At 52.0% G+C, this 15,858-nt stretch overlaps 1 protein-coding gene across 5 annotated transcripts in view; it reads left to right on the plus strand.

The window, feature by feature from the left end:
- LOC146757762 (uncharacterized) overlaps positions 1–15,858 on the plus strand; it is a 74,996-nt gene that overhangs the window by 56,472 nt on the left and 2,666 nt on the right. For all 5 annotated transcript variants that reach the window (XM_085520080.1, XM_085520074.1, XM_085520077.1 and 2 more), the window contains 3 exons: positions 3,976–4,228; positions 4,589–11,405; positions 12,322–12,484. Coding sequence is in view for 2 of the 5 variants with exons in the window: in XM_085520074.1 (XP_085376200.1) it covers positions 9,494–10,420 (927 nt within the window). In the remaining 3 variants the exon portion in view is untranslated. The remainder of the gene's footprint in view (positions 1–3,975; positions 4,229–4,588; positions 11,406–12,321; positions 12,485–15,858) is intronic.

The raw sequence follows: 15,858 nt of genomic DNA on the forward strand, positions 1-15,858 counted from the left end.
AGTACGTTGTTAGTTTGAATGTCTAAATACAAATGTTTTCATGAGTGATATTTCTCTTTTGTGGCCTCTCCACATTTTCTTTGTGAGCGGATGTTATTATTTGCTATGAAAGTTTGAGAGTTTAATATTAAAAACGAGTGTAGTGTGATTGCAGGTGCTTTTAAGTACAGTAGTATTTCAGTACAATAGTCTTGCTGTAGAAGCAAAGTAGTAGGTTGTAGTTTCAATGATTCCATGTGGGTGCCCAGCCCAAAGTGGGGATTCCCTTATGAAAGGAGGGGGAGGGTGAAGGAGGCCGAGGGCCCTTTTCTCGGGGCCAGCTCTCTGTGCCCTCTTGCTGGCCGGAGAGAAGGGCTGCCCGCTGGACACAGGGAGTGCCTTGTAGCTCCCGTGCCGTGCCCTGCCCTCCAGCCCCCTCCTCATCCTATGCGGAACACCACTCCCAGCAGCACAGGTGCCATTTTGGAATCTTCCCCATGTCACAGCTGTCACCTTGGTTGCTGCGGCTCCACCCGACTCACTCACCTCTGAGAGTGCTGGGCAGGTAGCAGCCATGTCCAGCACGAAGCGAGGGCGAGAGGAATGTAGTGAGGATTTAAGTGGGAGAAGGAGCTGGGGGCCCCAGAACCGAAGAGGAGGAGGGTGCCCGCCATAACCATCAAATGGAGGAGGGGGAAAGGAGCCCGTTTCCATCATGCCTGGACCAGCCCTGTGACCACCACCCATGTGGAGCCGATGGAGGTGGATCCCCCTCCGGAGGAACTGATGGAGGTGGATCCCCCTCCAGAGGAGCCCATGGACGTGGATCCGCCCGCGGCATAGCTGGCCTGGCACCACACCACCGTGCCAGGCCCCGCGTTGGCATGGTCACAGCTTCACCATCGCTGGTCCAGGCACTCGGCTCCTTTCCTGCTGCGCGGCCCCTGCCCCCAGCATGAGCTGGGTGGCATTATTTAACATCTTCTTCTCCTCCACCTCGTTGCTCCTCCGGTTCTGTGGGCCCCCAGTTCCTTCTTCCCCCTGTTGTAGTTAGGTGTTTGCTCTGTTCTTTGTTTTGATGGTAGTGTTAGGTTAGTGTTAGTGTTCAGTTTAGTTTTAGCGTTAGGGATAGGTTCCTGTTTGTTCTTTAGAGTTAGGCATAGGTTCCTGTTTGTTCTTTAGGGTTAGGTATAGGTTTCTGTTGTTATTTTAGAGTTAGGCGTAGGTTAGTGTTCGTACTTACAGTCAGGCATTGGCTGCTACACTCAAGTAAAAGTAACCGCTGCTCCTGGGTAAGCACACAGTGTTGCCATCAGGGCTCAAGCTCAGGCAGCCAGCTGACCGGGGCAGAATTTGTGTTAGACGCTGCTCAGTGACAACACCCAGAACAAAGTAGCAAGGATGTGAAGTGCAGGAGACTACTTGCGCTTAGCACATTCTGTCTGCAGTAACAGCATTACTCAAAGATTTCTAATCAGGCCAAGATCTTTGTGATGCAGCAGTTTGTTCATTACTGCCATCATGGGCGCACAACCCTACTGGCGAGGAATGGAAGGCCCTATATGCTGGCCCGACCCTACCCGCAGGGAGGTGTGCTCCCTCCCCTGGGCACGGGTCAGGGACATTGCTGGGAGACTTCCCAGTCTGATCTGCCCTTCTGTCTACTATCCCCTGCTGATAGTTCAGGCTGGCAGTGAAGAAGTTAGTAAAAAAAGCCTGAAGGCTATCAAAGATGATTTCAGGGGACTGGGGCGGGTAATCGAAGGAACAGGTGTGCGGGTGGTTATTGCATCTGTACTTTCAGTGGCAGGGAGGGATACTGAGTTGGACCTAAAAACCCACCTCTTAAACAAATGGTTAAAGAGTCGGTGCAGACATAGGAGTCTTGGTGTTTTTCACCATGGGGCAATTTATTTGGCTCCTGGCATGACAGCTACAGACGGAAGCGGCCTGTCTCAAAGGGGTAAGAGGGTTCTAGCTGAGGAACTGTCAGGACCCCACCAAAAACCTGCACCCTGACTTGTAAAATGGTTACACAGATATAGGTACACCTCATACATAGTCAATGATGTAAGGAAGGACACTGGACACACCTTCGTTGGCTCCACAGCCGCAGTCCAACACGGCGGCCAGGCCCGTCGATCCATTCCTTTGCTTGCTGCCAGTTCCCACAGGGAGTCCTCACTCAGACACCTGAAACAACAACGCACACAAACACATCAGGCAAACAACAGACACGCACACAAACACAAAACGCCCTCCTCGGATCCCGCCACTCACCCTTCCTTTGCCAACTTCTCTCGCTCACCTTCAGGGCAGTGCCAGCCCCTTCAACCCGATCACAGAATCACAGAATGACCCGGGTTGGAAGGGACCTCAAGGATCATGAAGCACCAACCCCCGCCTGGCTGCGGGGCTGTGGCAGCCGGTGTGGCTGGGTGCAGCACGTGGGCATGTGGGAGGGCCTGCAGCAGGGATGTGGGGTGTAATCAGAGTGACTGGAATTCCAATTCAGTCAGAGGTCTTAATTGTAGGTAAGGGTTGAATCCGCCGAGGTGCCGCACAAGGAGAGGCGCTGGGTGCGACTATGGAAAGCAGAGCTTGTGTGTCCCAGGAGGCAGGCGTAGTCAGGTCCCCTTTGGAGCCTGCCGTTGTTGGTGCTCAGCTCAGGAGCCCCATCAGGAGCTGCTGCGTGCTGCGTCTGTGTCACGGACTTATCTAGATCAATATGATTGACTGATCAATCTATGATCTCCAGATGATGTTATGATGTGAAATACCAATAGAAAAAAATACAAAACCACAACAGTATGGCAGCCCAAAAAGATTCCCTTGTGGAAGAAGGGGGAGGGTGAAGGAGGGTGAAGGAGGCCGAGGGCCCTTTACTTGGGGCCGGCTCGTCTGTGCCCTCTTGCTGGCCAGAGAGAAGGGCTGCCCGCTGGGCACAGGGAGCACCTTGTAGCTCCCGTACCATGCCCTGCCCTCCAGCCCCCTCCTCATCCTATGTGGAACTCCAGTGCCAGCAGTGCGGCCGCCATTTTAGAACCCTCTCCATGTCACCATGGTCACCGTTGCCGCATGCCTCTGACAGTTGTGGCAGTTAACAGCCATGCCTGCTGCAAAGAGGGCGAGGGTTGAAGTTTCTGGTGGGAGGATGGAGCTGGGGGCCCTAGGAGTCAGAAGGAGGAGGGGGCCCGCCATGACCATCAGGCAGAGGAGGGGTAAGAGAGCCATTATCCATCATGCCTGGACCAGCCCTGTGACCACCACCCATGTGGAGCCTATGGAGGTGGATCCCCCTCCGGAGGAACCGATGGAGGTGGATCCCCCTCCAGAGGAGCCCATGGACGTGGATCCGCCCGCGACATAGCTGGCCTGGCACCACACCACCGTGCCAGGCCCCGCGTTGGCATGGTCACAGCTTCACCATCGCTGGTCCAGGCACTCGGCTCCTTTCCTGCTGCGCGGCCCCTGCCCCCAGCATTAGCTGGGTGGCATTATTTAACATCTTCTGCTCCTCCACCTTGTTGCTCCTCTGGTTCTGTGGGCCCCCAGTTCCATCTTCCCCCTGTTAGGTTAGGTGTTTGTTATGTTCTTTTTTGTTGATGGTAGTGTTAAGTTAGTGTTAGTGTTAGTGTTCAGTTTAGTTTTAGTGTTAGGGATAGGTTCCTGTTCGTTTTTTAGAGTTAGGCATAGGTTCCTGTTTGTTCTTTAGGGTTAGGTATAGGTTTTTGTTGTTATTTTAGAGTTAGGTATAGGTTTTTGTTGTTATTTTAGAGTTAGGTATAGGTTTCTGTTGTTATTTTAGAGTTAGGCATAGGTTAGTGTTCGTACTTGCAGTCAGGCATTGGCTGTTACACTCAAGTAAAAGTAACCGCTGCTCCTTGGGTAAGCATGCAGCTGGTTGCTCACCCCGAGCAATGAGTGCGACTGCCCTGACAGTTTGATGACATCTGCGATGAACTGAATTTCCCTCTTGGGACTTTTCCTTTGCAGAACATGGAGGAGCAGAGCGTGAGTGGGCTGAGAAATGGAGCTGGGACTCAGGAGAGCAACACGTGGCTGTGTCCCAGAGCTCCCAAAGTGTGGCCATTGCAAGGTAGGAGTGCCTTACCGAAAGCGTTGTTCAAGCACAGCTCCTGGCACTGTCTGCAACAGATCCGCTCTCTGCGTGCTTTCTTTCAGTCGCTGGTGTTGTGCAGCACAGCCACGGCACGGCCCTCAGTGCGTACGCGAGGAGCGTGAAAAGGTAGGTGGTGAATTTTCATCTTGCTAACGCTAGGATTAGGAATGGTGAGCATTCCTAAAAGAGTGGCCACAAAGGTGTGATCTGCCTCGGGGAGAAGTTGATTCTCGCCTCTTCAGCTTTTCCCTTCTTTTCTGTCCACCTGTCCTTTCCAGCTCCTCCTCCCCTCAGCTGCAAGTGGGGCAGTGCTCGAGTGTGAGGACTCTTCCTTGGCATGCGGTAACAGACAATGCAGATGTGACTTTTGTGTCCTTCCTTGTTCTTGGGTTTGTAGCCCAGGGATATCTTGCGAGCAGCTCTCTAAGTCAGACTGTGCTGGCAGCGTGCGTGAGTGAAATAGTGCCTCTTTTTTCCCTCTTGCAGCAAGCTTGCCGAGGCAAGGCAAGCGCTACTCAGCTGAGGAAGAAAGCCGAGAAGGAAAGCAGAAAGCAACGATGAGGGCTTGAGCAAGAAGCTACAAAGGACAGCAGAACCACCTGCAACGCTTCCTCGGAGGTGGCACCAAGAGCTGCTGACTCAACAGCCCAGTTTACTGGCACAGCCGTGCTTTCCCTGTCATGGACGGTGGAGATCACAGAATCACAGAATTCACAGAATCACAGAATTACCCGGGTTGGAAGGGACCTCAAGGATCATGTAGTTCCAACCCCCCTGCCTAGCAGGGCCACCAAACATACACATTTACTAGATCAGGTTGCCCAGGGCCCCGTCCAACCTGGTCTTGAACACCTCCAAGGACGGGGCATCCACAACCTCACTGGGCAGCCTGTTCCAGGACCTAACCACCCTTCTAGTAAAGAACTTTCCCCTAACATCCAACCTAAATCTTCCCTCCTTCAACTTAAAACCATTTCCCCTAGTCCTGCTATTATCAGCCCTTTCGAAGAGTTTACTCCCCTCCTGGGAGTAAGTTCCCTTCAGGTATTGAAAGGCTGCAATGAGGTCACCTCGCAACCTTCTCTTCTCCAGGCTGAACAAACCCAACTCCCTCAGCCTGTCCTCATAGGGGAGGTGCTCCAGCCCCCTGATCATCTTTGTGGCCCTCCTCTGGACCCTTTCCAAAATCTCCATATCTTTTTTGTACTGAGGGCTCCACACCTGGACACAGTACTCCAGATGGGGCCTCACAAGAGCAGAGTAGAGAGGGACGATCACCTCCCTATCCCTGCTGACCACCCCTCTCCTGATGGAGCCCAGGATCCCATTTGCTTTCCGGGCTGCCAGAGCGCACTGCTGGCTCATGTTAAGTTTCTCATCTATCAGGACCCCTAGGTCTTTTTCAGCCGAGCTGCTCTCAAGGACAACTCCTCCCAGCCTGTACAGGTGCCTGGGGTTCTTCCGGCCCAAGTGCAAAACCTTGCACTTTGCCGTGTTGAACCTCATTAGGTTCACCCGAGCCCAGCTTTCCAGCCTGTCAAGGTCCCTCTGAATGGCATCTGTTCCCTCCACCGTATCGACTGCACCACTCAGCTTGGTGTCGTCAGCAAACTTGCTGAGGGTGCACTCCATTCCCTCATCGATGTCATTAATAAAGATGTTAAAGAGCACCGGTCCCAAGACAGACCCTTGAGGGACGCCGCTCGTTACCGGCCTCCACCTGGACATAGAGCCATTGACCACCACCCTCTGTCTGCGGCCTTTCAACCAATTGCTTATCCATCTAGTTGTCCACCCATCAAATCCACCTCCCTCCAATTTGGAGATGAGGATGTGATGGGGGACCATGTCAAAGGCCTTGCTCAGGTCCAGGTAAATGACATCGGTCGCCTTCCCTTCATCCACCAACGCCGTCACTCCATCATAGAAGGCCACAAGATTAGTTAAGCATGACCTTCCCCTGGTGAAGCCATGCTGGCTGTCTCGGATCACATGCTTGTTCTTTATGTGATCAAGCATGTTGTCCAGGAGGATCTGTTCCATAATCTTCCCAGGCACAGAGGTGAGACTCACCGGCCTGTAGTTACCCAGGTCGTCCCTACTCCCCTTCTTGTAAATGGGAGTGACGTGACCCTTCCTCCAATCATCCGGGACCTCACCTGACAGCCACGACTTCTCAAATATGATGGAGAGCGGCTCAGCAACCACCTCAGCCAGCTCCTTCAGGACCCTGGGATGCACGCCGTCTGGCCCCATAGACTTATACTCATTCAGTCTAAGGAGGCACTCTCGGACTTGCTCTACCCTTACAGTGGGGAGGGATTTACCTCCTTGGTCCCCACATGGAGGTATGGGGGTGCAAGACTTAGGGACGTGAAAAAGACTAGAATCCTGGCCACCAGTGAAGACCGAGGTGAAGAACTCATTCAGCACCTCAGCTTTCTCTTCATCTGTTGAAGCCATTTCTCCTTTTAAATTTACCAGAGTAGGCACGTCCATTTTGGCCTGTCTCTTCTGGCCAATGTACCTGTAGAAGGTTTTCTTGTTGTTTTTCACATCCCTCGCCAAGTTCAGTTCTGCCTGCGCCTTGGCTTTCCTGATCCCACATCTGCAAGTTCGGACGGCATCCCTGTATTCTTCCCGGGTGACACAGCCTTGTTTCCAGAGCTTGTACACCCCTTTCTTCACCCTCAGTTCTCTTAGCAGGTCCTTGCTGAGCCATGCCGGTTTTCTACCTCTCCTGCCCACTTTCTTAATCAGGGGAATGGAGACCTCTTGTGCTGCCAGGAGGGCATCCTTGAACAGTAGCCAGCTCTCCTCAACGTCCTTATCTTTGAGGGCAGCGCGCCAGGGGATCTTGGCCAGCATTCCATTGAGTAGCTTGAAGTCTGCTCTTCTAAAGTTGAGCATCCTGGTCCTGCTCTTTGCCAGGCCCACATCGCTTGAGATCACAAACTCAACCAGGGCATGATCGCTGGAGCCCAGGCAGCCTCCAACCTTGACGCCTTTGATGATCTCCTCAGCGTTGGTGAGCAGCAGGTCCAGCAACGCTTGACCTCTGGTCGGTCTGTCCAATACCTGAACCAGAAAGCTATCATCAATGGATTCCAAGAGCCTTCTGGAGCTCTTGCAGCTCGCCGTGTGGTTTTCCCAACAGATGTCAGGATGGTTGAAGTCCCCCACCAGGACAAGAGCCCGTGAGCCAGACGCCTCACGCATCTGGAGCAAGAAAGCCTCATCAGCAGCCTCCCCTTGATCAGGTGGCCTGTAGTATACCCCTAATACCAGCTGACCTTTATTAGTCCCATCTCTAATCCTAACCCACAGGCTCTCAACCTGTTCTTGACTGTTTCTCATGGGGAGCTCCTCACAGTTTATCCAATCTCTGACATAAAGGGCGACTCCCCCACCCTTCCTACCTCGCCTATCTCTCCTAAAGAGCCTATAGCCATCGATGGTAGTATCCCAATTGTGGGAGTCATCCCACCATGTTTCTGTGATAGCAACAATGTCATAATTTTCAGAGTGCATCACAGTTTCCAGTTCCTCCTGCTTGTTGCTCAGGCTACGTGCATTAGTATAAAGGCACTTCAGCCGGGCTGTCCGTCTCACCACCTTCATAAGCGATCCAGGATCCACTAGAACAGCGGCATCCCCAGCATCCCCCTGCCCTACTCCCTCCTTTTGCACTCTGCAATCTTTGCCCACAGAGTTTGGTACAATCCCTCGAATGCACCGTTCAACCCCAGTAGCCCTTATTTTGCCCCCTTCCCCCTTCGTTCCTAGTTTAAAGACCTATCAATGAGTCCCGCTAATTCTTCAGCTAATACCCTCTTACCCCTCAGGGACAGGCTGCTAGCATCAGCAGCCATCATTCCAGGTGCAGTGTAGATTGCCCCATGGTCAAAATAGCCGAAATTCTTGTGTTTGCACCAGCTCTTAAGCCATCTGTTTAAGAGATGGGTTTTTTGGATCCACCCTGTATCTTTTCCTGACACCACGGGCATAGAAGAAAAGATCACCTGCACCCCAGCTCCTTCAAGTATTCGCCCCATTCCCCTGAATGGGGAATGAGATGATGGAAGTGAACTGGACAGGAAGGACTTGTGCTGCGTTAGAAGCAATGAGGGCTTCACATAGGCAGGACTTGGTGTATGGCAAGAGCTGGAGACGCTGCGTTCCTTCAGGGTGTGTCTCTTGAGGTCCAGGCCTGGTGTAGGGTTAGGTTGAAATAGGGCTGGCTGGGACTGGAGAGGGAGGAGGTGACGTAGCCCCGGGGTTTGGCTTCTCCTTGGGTCTGACTGGAGGCTGAGTGACTGATTGCTAAGCGGCAATCCTGGGCACTGGGGTTTCATTTTGGGGTGTGGGCGGGGCAATAAATAGAAGCCAAATCTTCTTGTACGCAATAAAATTGAAGCGAACTTTCTAAACCTGGTGCTGCCTCTTTCAGTAGCTGGTCAGAACGTCCCTCGCTCGGGCTGGCAATCGCAGGGCGATGAAGCGGTCGGCTTCACGTCTCTCCCTTGACATGGTGCAGTGCAGGTTTTCCCCCGTTTCCTTGTTGGTCTTCCCAACCTGTGGCCTTTCAGCCAACCCGTAAGTGCTGGTGACAGGCTGTGAGCATCTCCTTGCTCTCTGAGGACTGACAGAAAGAAACCAGAGGAGGGGAAGCAGCCCGGCAGGAAGAAGGGTGTCCCGTGCTCAGCCCCTTGAGTTGGCCTCTCTTCCCTGAGGGCTCTTTCAGCTTCTGATGGATGCACCGTGTGTTGCTGTTTGCCCTGGGAAGCCCAGCTGCACGCTGGCAGCCGTGGCCTGTGCATCAGCCTCCCCTTGAGGCCCAAGGAGTTGTTTGTTTTTATGTATTCACTATTGGTGTGGCATTTTGTTGTTTTGTTCTGCTTTGAGATCAAGGGGTAATTTAACACCGTTGGAAGTCATTGGGGTTCAGGAGTAGCACATGTAGAATTTTGATCATGCAGCAAGTTGTGATTTCTACTGTGTTAAAGAACTGGCACACACATATACGCCTGCAGCCGGAGCTTGATTGACTCTCGTCAATACGGCCTTCCAAAGCCCGGCCCTGGGGAGTTGTCCAAAAATTTTCCAACCTTTTGTATTACCTAAGTTTATTTTAAACAGACAAGGAGGAGTAATCTCTTAAAGGCTTTTTTAAAGGCATTGGACCAGGTTTTGATTATCACGTCTCAGGAAGCTTCTGCATTCCACCTAGTGCTAATGTGATACATCAAGAGCAGATGACACAAGAGATTCAGGCCTTGCTGCCAGTCTTTTACGAATCAGAACTTTGTTTCATGTTGCCAGATATTGTGGTTTCCTTTTCAGGGGATTCCTTTGCTGTATAATAAGAAGGCCGAGGGCATCCTGGCCTGCATGGGAAACAGTGTTGCCAGCAGGAGCAGAGAGGTGATTGTCCCCCTGTTGTCAGCACTGATGAGGCCGCAGCTCGAGTGCTGTGTTCAGTTTTGGGCCCCTCAGTGCAAGAAAGACATCGAGGCCCTGGAACGCGTTCAGAGGAGGGCAACAAAGCTGGTGAGGGGTCTGGAGCACAGGCCGTATGAGGAGCGGCTGAGGGAGCTGGGATTGTTCAGCCTGGAGAAGAGGAGGCTCAGGGGAGACCTCATTGCTCTCTCTAACTTCCTGAAGGGAGGCTGTAGTGAGCTGGGGCTCGGCCTCTTCTCTCGTGTCATTAATGATAGGACCAGAGGGAATGGCTTCAAGCTGCGACAGGGGAGATTCAGGCTGGACACTACGAGGTATTACTGCTCAGAAAGGGTGGCCAGGCACTGGAATGGACACAGGGAGGTGGTGAAGGGAAGGGGACGAGGGCGAGGAAGGAAGGAAGGGAAGGGGAAGGTAAAGGAAGGAAAGCGAGAGGAAAGACACGAAATGAGACGTGAATTTTGGGTCCTTTTCCGGCAGCCGCCCCCCCCCCAACAGGCCCCAGCCCGGCCTGAGCCACGTGACAGTGCCAGTGCCAGTGACAGGAAGTGCTTCCTGCAGGCGGCGGAGAGCACTTCCGGGCCATGGCGGCATGGCGGCCATGAGCGGGGCCGGGAGGAGCGGGCTCTGTGCTGCGAACGGGGTCGGGCCTCGGTGCGGGGGCACGGAGGGGCTGTCGGGGGAGGAGCTCGCGGCGCTGCCGGCACCCAGAGGCGGCTCCCGGGCGGCTCCACGGTCTCGCTGTGCTGCGGAGTCACCCGGCCGGCCCCAAAAGCCTGGAGGCAGAGCCTGAGCCGGCCCCGGCCCGGATCGTGTGGTGCGGCTCCGGCCGTGCTGGGCTGTGCGGCAGGAAGATGACTTGCGGAATCAAACTCTATAACCCAAAGATGGGTTCTAAAGCAGGTATGTTTATTCCAGCGTTGCGCAGCGCCGGGTGCAAGCGGGAGAGCTCCACCAAACTTGCACACCGTAAGGAGAAAAGTGTGTTACAGATATAGGTTAAGCTAATACGTAATCAATAGTCTCCTCCTCAGTTTGATTACATATTCATTACATTCCCTAGGACCCCATTCCCCGCGACCCTTGCCGTTGTTTTGGGGTGAAATTCTTCTTCTGTTTTCTTCTTGGTGTTATCTGCTGGTATCGTTCTCCCATGTCAGCATCATCTTGCCCGGGGGTATCTAATCCTTCTTCTTGTCAGAGGTCTCCGGACAATTTCTTCTTATCTTTATTGCCCTCTTCTCTGGTTTTATTTTGACTAAGTGTCTGTAATTCCCCCTATCCCTGCACTTTTAAATGTAAACTATCTGCAGTTACCCTTTGTCTCGGATTCTGTGAAGTTCCCCTTTCCCTTTCTATAGCAGAGTGTTACCTTGCCTCCATTTCAGTCTTTGGGTCCCCAGGGAGGCTCTCCCTGGGGGTGTCCCGATTCGAAGGCAGGATTCAATCCCGCCGCAGCCCGTCCATGGCAGGCAAACGCTTCTCTCCTCTGCTCTTGGGACTCAGCAGTGCCAGGGGTTTCACAGCGCGCGTGTTGCAGTGGCTGGCAGCCTCCGTGTGTTTCTCTATTGCATACAGGATCCCATGGTGGAGCCGCGTCAGAAGCAGACGTTGGTGTCTTGTGGCAGGAGCAAGGGCAGTGGAAGCGCTGCCCAGGGCAGGGCGGTGGTGACTGCCATGAGAGCGGAGGTCTGATGCCATCTGCGAGGGATGGGATTTGCATCCGGTGGCTTTTCCGTTGCAGAATGTCCAGCAGCAGAGCGTGAGTGGCCGTGAAATGAAGCTGGGCCCCAGGAGAGCCGCCTGGAGCTGCGTCACGAGCTTCGTGCGTGGCCAGCGCAAGGTAGGTGTGCCTTACTGTAAGCGTGCGCTGAAGCAGTGTTGGTTAAGCACGGCTCACTCCTCTGTCTGCAACAGATGGGCTTTCTGCGCGCTTTATTGCTGTGGCCGTAGAATTCCCTCTTTCTTACCATCTGATCTGTGAAGGCTTTTGTGTGGGAAGGTTTTGAGGAATGAGGGAGTAGAAATTGCTTTAGTCACGAGTCATCTGGAAAGGTTTCACAGAAACGGTGACATTTGCAGAAGGAACGTATTGGCATTGGCAGTTGTGCCAAATACTCACTGGGATGGAGAGGAGGGAGTACCTGCAGAAGACCGTTCTCTTCTGGTTTTGAGGAAGCCGGGCAGAGCTCAGATTGCAGCTTAAGCAATGTTCTTTTGTCACACTCTGTGTCCTGTGTTGCGTTCTCTCCTTTCGATTCCAGTTCTCCTGACAGGTTAGGCTTGAATTCAGCATAATATCTGCTTCTCCCTGGGTTCAGGTTCTTTGGGTCTCCTGCCTGCTTTTCTCCCTTTTCTTAATGGAGAGTGGAGTTTCTACCACAGAGCAAAGTTTTGTGATTGACAGAAACAAATATGGAACATATTAGATGAACACAGCTCTGCATTTTTTTCTTCCTCCGAACAGCAAGGGACTCCTGTGCTCTCATTAATATCATCAGTGAGTAGATGCTGCCTTCTACTGGAGCCTAAAATGCTTTCTGCAGTTGAGTGGTTGGAAACATAGGGTTTTAACTTAAAATTGTTTGCGCAGGGTGAAGGTTGGGAATACAATTAGAATACAGTTACACAGTGCTCTATCCCCAGCACTTTCCATCATTTTTCTTAACACAGCTTACGGTTCATTTCAAAACAAACTAACAAAGATGAACTTGGGTTAGCGTAGCCCGTTTTACATGATCCTTCTGTGTCTTTTCCAGGCTGGTAGCAGAATGGAGACTTTCCCGAGGCACTGAGGAACAGACACAAGCTTCTTTTGAAGGCTTCAATGAAATTCTGCCCCAGCAGTATCTGTGGTCTTTTGATGCTAAGGAGCTGGACGTAAAGGATTCTTTGACTATTGCCAGATCCAGGCTGCTACAGGTATGTCACGGTTTAAACTAAAAATCCACCTGCGTCCGTGACAGGGACTGTGGGCCCAGCAGGGGCCCTAGGCCGAAAGGAAAAAAAGTTAATTAGGAAAAGAAAACAGCAGCAACAATCTAAGGAGGCACACTTATTTACTAAATTACTATATCGAAATACAGGATAACACAGTATAATACAATATAATTGAAAATTGAGCTAACGAATCAAGCAAAATAGGAGAGAGAATGAGTCCCGAAACCGAGAGGCCTACTGTAAATCTAGGCGAAACGGTGAAGGCTCCCACACACTCCCCTGAACGCCAGAACTCGAAAGACGTCAGTCTAGCCTGCGACAGAGTTAATATAGTGTCCAGGTCCCGTGACCTCGTGTTGTTCTCTGGGAGATGTACTCTTCTTCTGTAAGTTGCAGATTCAGTAAAATTATTCATGCTTTATATGATGTTATGATGTGGAATACTGATAGCAAAATTACAAAATTATTAAACCATGACAAGGTAATACTTGCATTTCAGTCAGTGTCTGAAGAGCAAAGTTCATTAAGGCTGGCGGTTCTGTTTTCAGGATGTGTGAGAGAAGCCTTATGTATCAGTTAGTATTTGGTTACTGTGTTGGTCTTCACTTTCTTCTTTGCAACCAATTTACACGTTTCTAACGTTAAGATTCTGCCAGCATAAATTTTTTGGCTAACAGTGTTTTTGTAGTCCTTGACAATGTGATTTGCGTGTGTCTAAAGAGTGAGCAACTAGAAAGCAAGGGAGAAAAGAACCAAATATCAGCGGATGGTCAAATTACTGAGTGGAGCAGGTTTTAGCTGCTTTTGGGTTCTCCAAGTTATACTCTACAGCAAAACATCGTATTTCTAGCACAGAATGGTACGGTTAGGTAAAGACAAAGTACGTTGTTAGTTTGAATGTCTAAATACAAATGTTTTCATGAGTGATATTTCTCTTTTGTGGCCTCTCCACATTTTCTTTGTGAGCGGATGTTATTATTTGCTATGAAAGTTTGAGAGTTTAATATTAAAAACGAGTGTAGTGTGATTGCAGGTGCTTTTAAGTACAGTAGTATTTCAGTACAATAGTCTTGCTGTAGAAGCAAAGTAGTAGGTTGTAGTTTCAATGATTCCATGTGGGTGCCCAGCCCAAAGTGGGGATTCCCTTATGAAAGGAGGGGGAGGGTGAAGGAGGCCGAGGGCCCTTTTCTCGGGGCCAGCTCTCTGTGCCCTCTTGCTGGCCGGAGAGAAGGGCTGCCCGCTGGACACAGGGAGTGCCTTGTAGCTCCCGTGCCGTGCCCTGCCCTCCAGCCCCCTCCTCATCCTATGCGGAACACCACTCCCAGCAGCACAGGTGCCATTTTGGAATCTTCCCCATGTCACAGCTGTCACCTTGGTTGCTGCGGCTCCACCCGACTCACTCACCTCTGAGAGTGCTGGGCAGGTAGCAGCCATGTCCAGCACGAAGCGAGGGCGAGAGGAATGTAGTGAGGATTTAAGTGGGAGAAGGAGCTGGGGGCCCCAGAACCGAAGAGGAGGAGGGTGCCCGCCATAACCATCAAATGGAGGAGGGGGAAAGGAGCCCGTTTCCATCATGCCTGGACCAGCCCTGTGACCACCACCCATGTGGAGCCGATGGAGGTGGATCCCCCTCCGGAGGAACTGATGGAGGTGGATCCCCCTCCAGAGGAGCCCATGGACGTGGATCCGCCCGCGGCATAGCTGGCCTGGCACCACACCACCGTGCCAGGCCCCGCGTTGGCATGGTCACAGCTTCACCATCGCTGGTCCAGGCACTCGGCTCCTTTCCTGCTGCGCGGCCCCTGCCCCCAGCATGAGCTGGGTGGCATTATTTAACATCTTCTTCTCCTCCACCTCGTTGCTCCTCCGGTTCTGTGGGCCCCCAGTTCCTTCTTCCCCCTGTTGTAGTTAGGTGTTTGCTCTGTTCTTTGTTTTGATGGTAGTGTTAGGTTAGTGTTAGTGTTCAGTTTAGTTTTAGCGTTAGGGATAGGTTCCTGTTTGTTCTTTAGAGTTAGGCATAGGTTCCTGTTTGTTCTTTAGGGTTAGGTATAGGTTTCTGTTGTTATTTTAGAGTTAGGCGTAGGTTAGTGTTCGTACTTACAGTCAGGCATTGGCTGCTACACTCAAGTAAAAGTAACCGCTGCTCCTGGGTAAGCACACAGTGTTGCCATCAGGGCTCAAGCTCAGGCAGCCAGCTGACCGGGGCAGAATTTGTGTTAGACGCTGCTCAGTGACAACACCCAGAACAAAGTAGCAAGGATGTGAAGTGCAGGAGACTACTTGCGCTTAGCACATTCTGTCTGCAGTAACAGCATTACTCAAAGATTTCTAATCAGGCCAAGATCTTTGTGATGCAGCAGTTTGTTCATTACTGCCATCATGGGCGCACAACCCTACTGGCGAGGAATGGAAGGCCCTATATGCTGGCCCGACCCTACCCGCAGGGAGGTGTGCTCCCTCCCCTGGGCACGGGTCAGGGACATTGCTGGGAGACTTCCCAGTCTGATCTGCCCTTCTGTCTACTATCCCCTGCTGATAGTTCAGGCTGGCAGTGAAGAAGTTAGTAAAAAAAGCCTGAAGGCTATCAAAGATGATTTCAGGGGACTGGGGCGGGTAATCGAAGGAACAGGTGTGCGGGTGGTTATTGCATCTGTACTTTCAGTGGCAGGGAGGGATACTGAGTTGGACCTAAAAACCCACCTCTTAAACAAATGGTTAAAGAGTCGGTGCAGACATAGGAGTCTTGGTGTTTTTCACCATGGGGCAATTTATTTGGCTCCTGGCATGACAGCTACAGACGGAAGCGGCCTGTCTCAAAGGGGTAAGAGGGTTCTAGCTGAGGAACTGTCAGGACCCCACCAAAAACCTGCACCCTGACTTGTAAAATGGTTACACAGATATAGGTACACCTCATACATAGTCAATGATGTAAGGAAGGACACTGGACACACCTTCGTTGGCTCCACAGCCGCAGTCCAACACGGCGGCCAGGCCCGTCGATCCATTCCTTTGCTTGCTGCCAGTTCCCACAGGGAGTCCTCACTCAGACACCTGAAACAACAACGCACACAAACACATCAGGCAAACAACAGACACGCACACAAACACAAAACGCCCTCCTCGGATCCCGCCACTCACCCTTCCTTTGCCAACTTCTCTCGCTCACCTTCAGGGCAGTGCCAGCCCCTTCAACCCGATCACAGAATCACAGAATGACCTGGGTTGGAAGGGACCTCAAGGATCATGAAGCACCAACCCCCGCCTGGCTGCGGGGCTGTGGCAGCCGGTGTGGCTGGGTGCAGCACGTGGGCATGTGGGAGGGCCTGCAGCAGGGATGTGGGGTGTAATCAGAGTGA

Source organism: Coturnix japonica, chromosome 19 (genome assembly GCF_054131305.1).
Source record: "Coturnix japonica strain WE chromosome 19, WE-NBRP24, whole genome shotgun sequence".
In the NCBI taxonomy this organism is placed as follows: domain Eukaryota; kingdom Metazoa; phylum Chordata; class Aves; order Galliformes; family Phasianidae; genus Coturnix; species Coturnix japonica.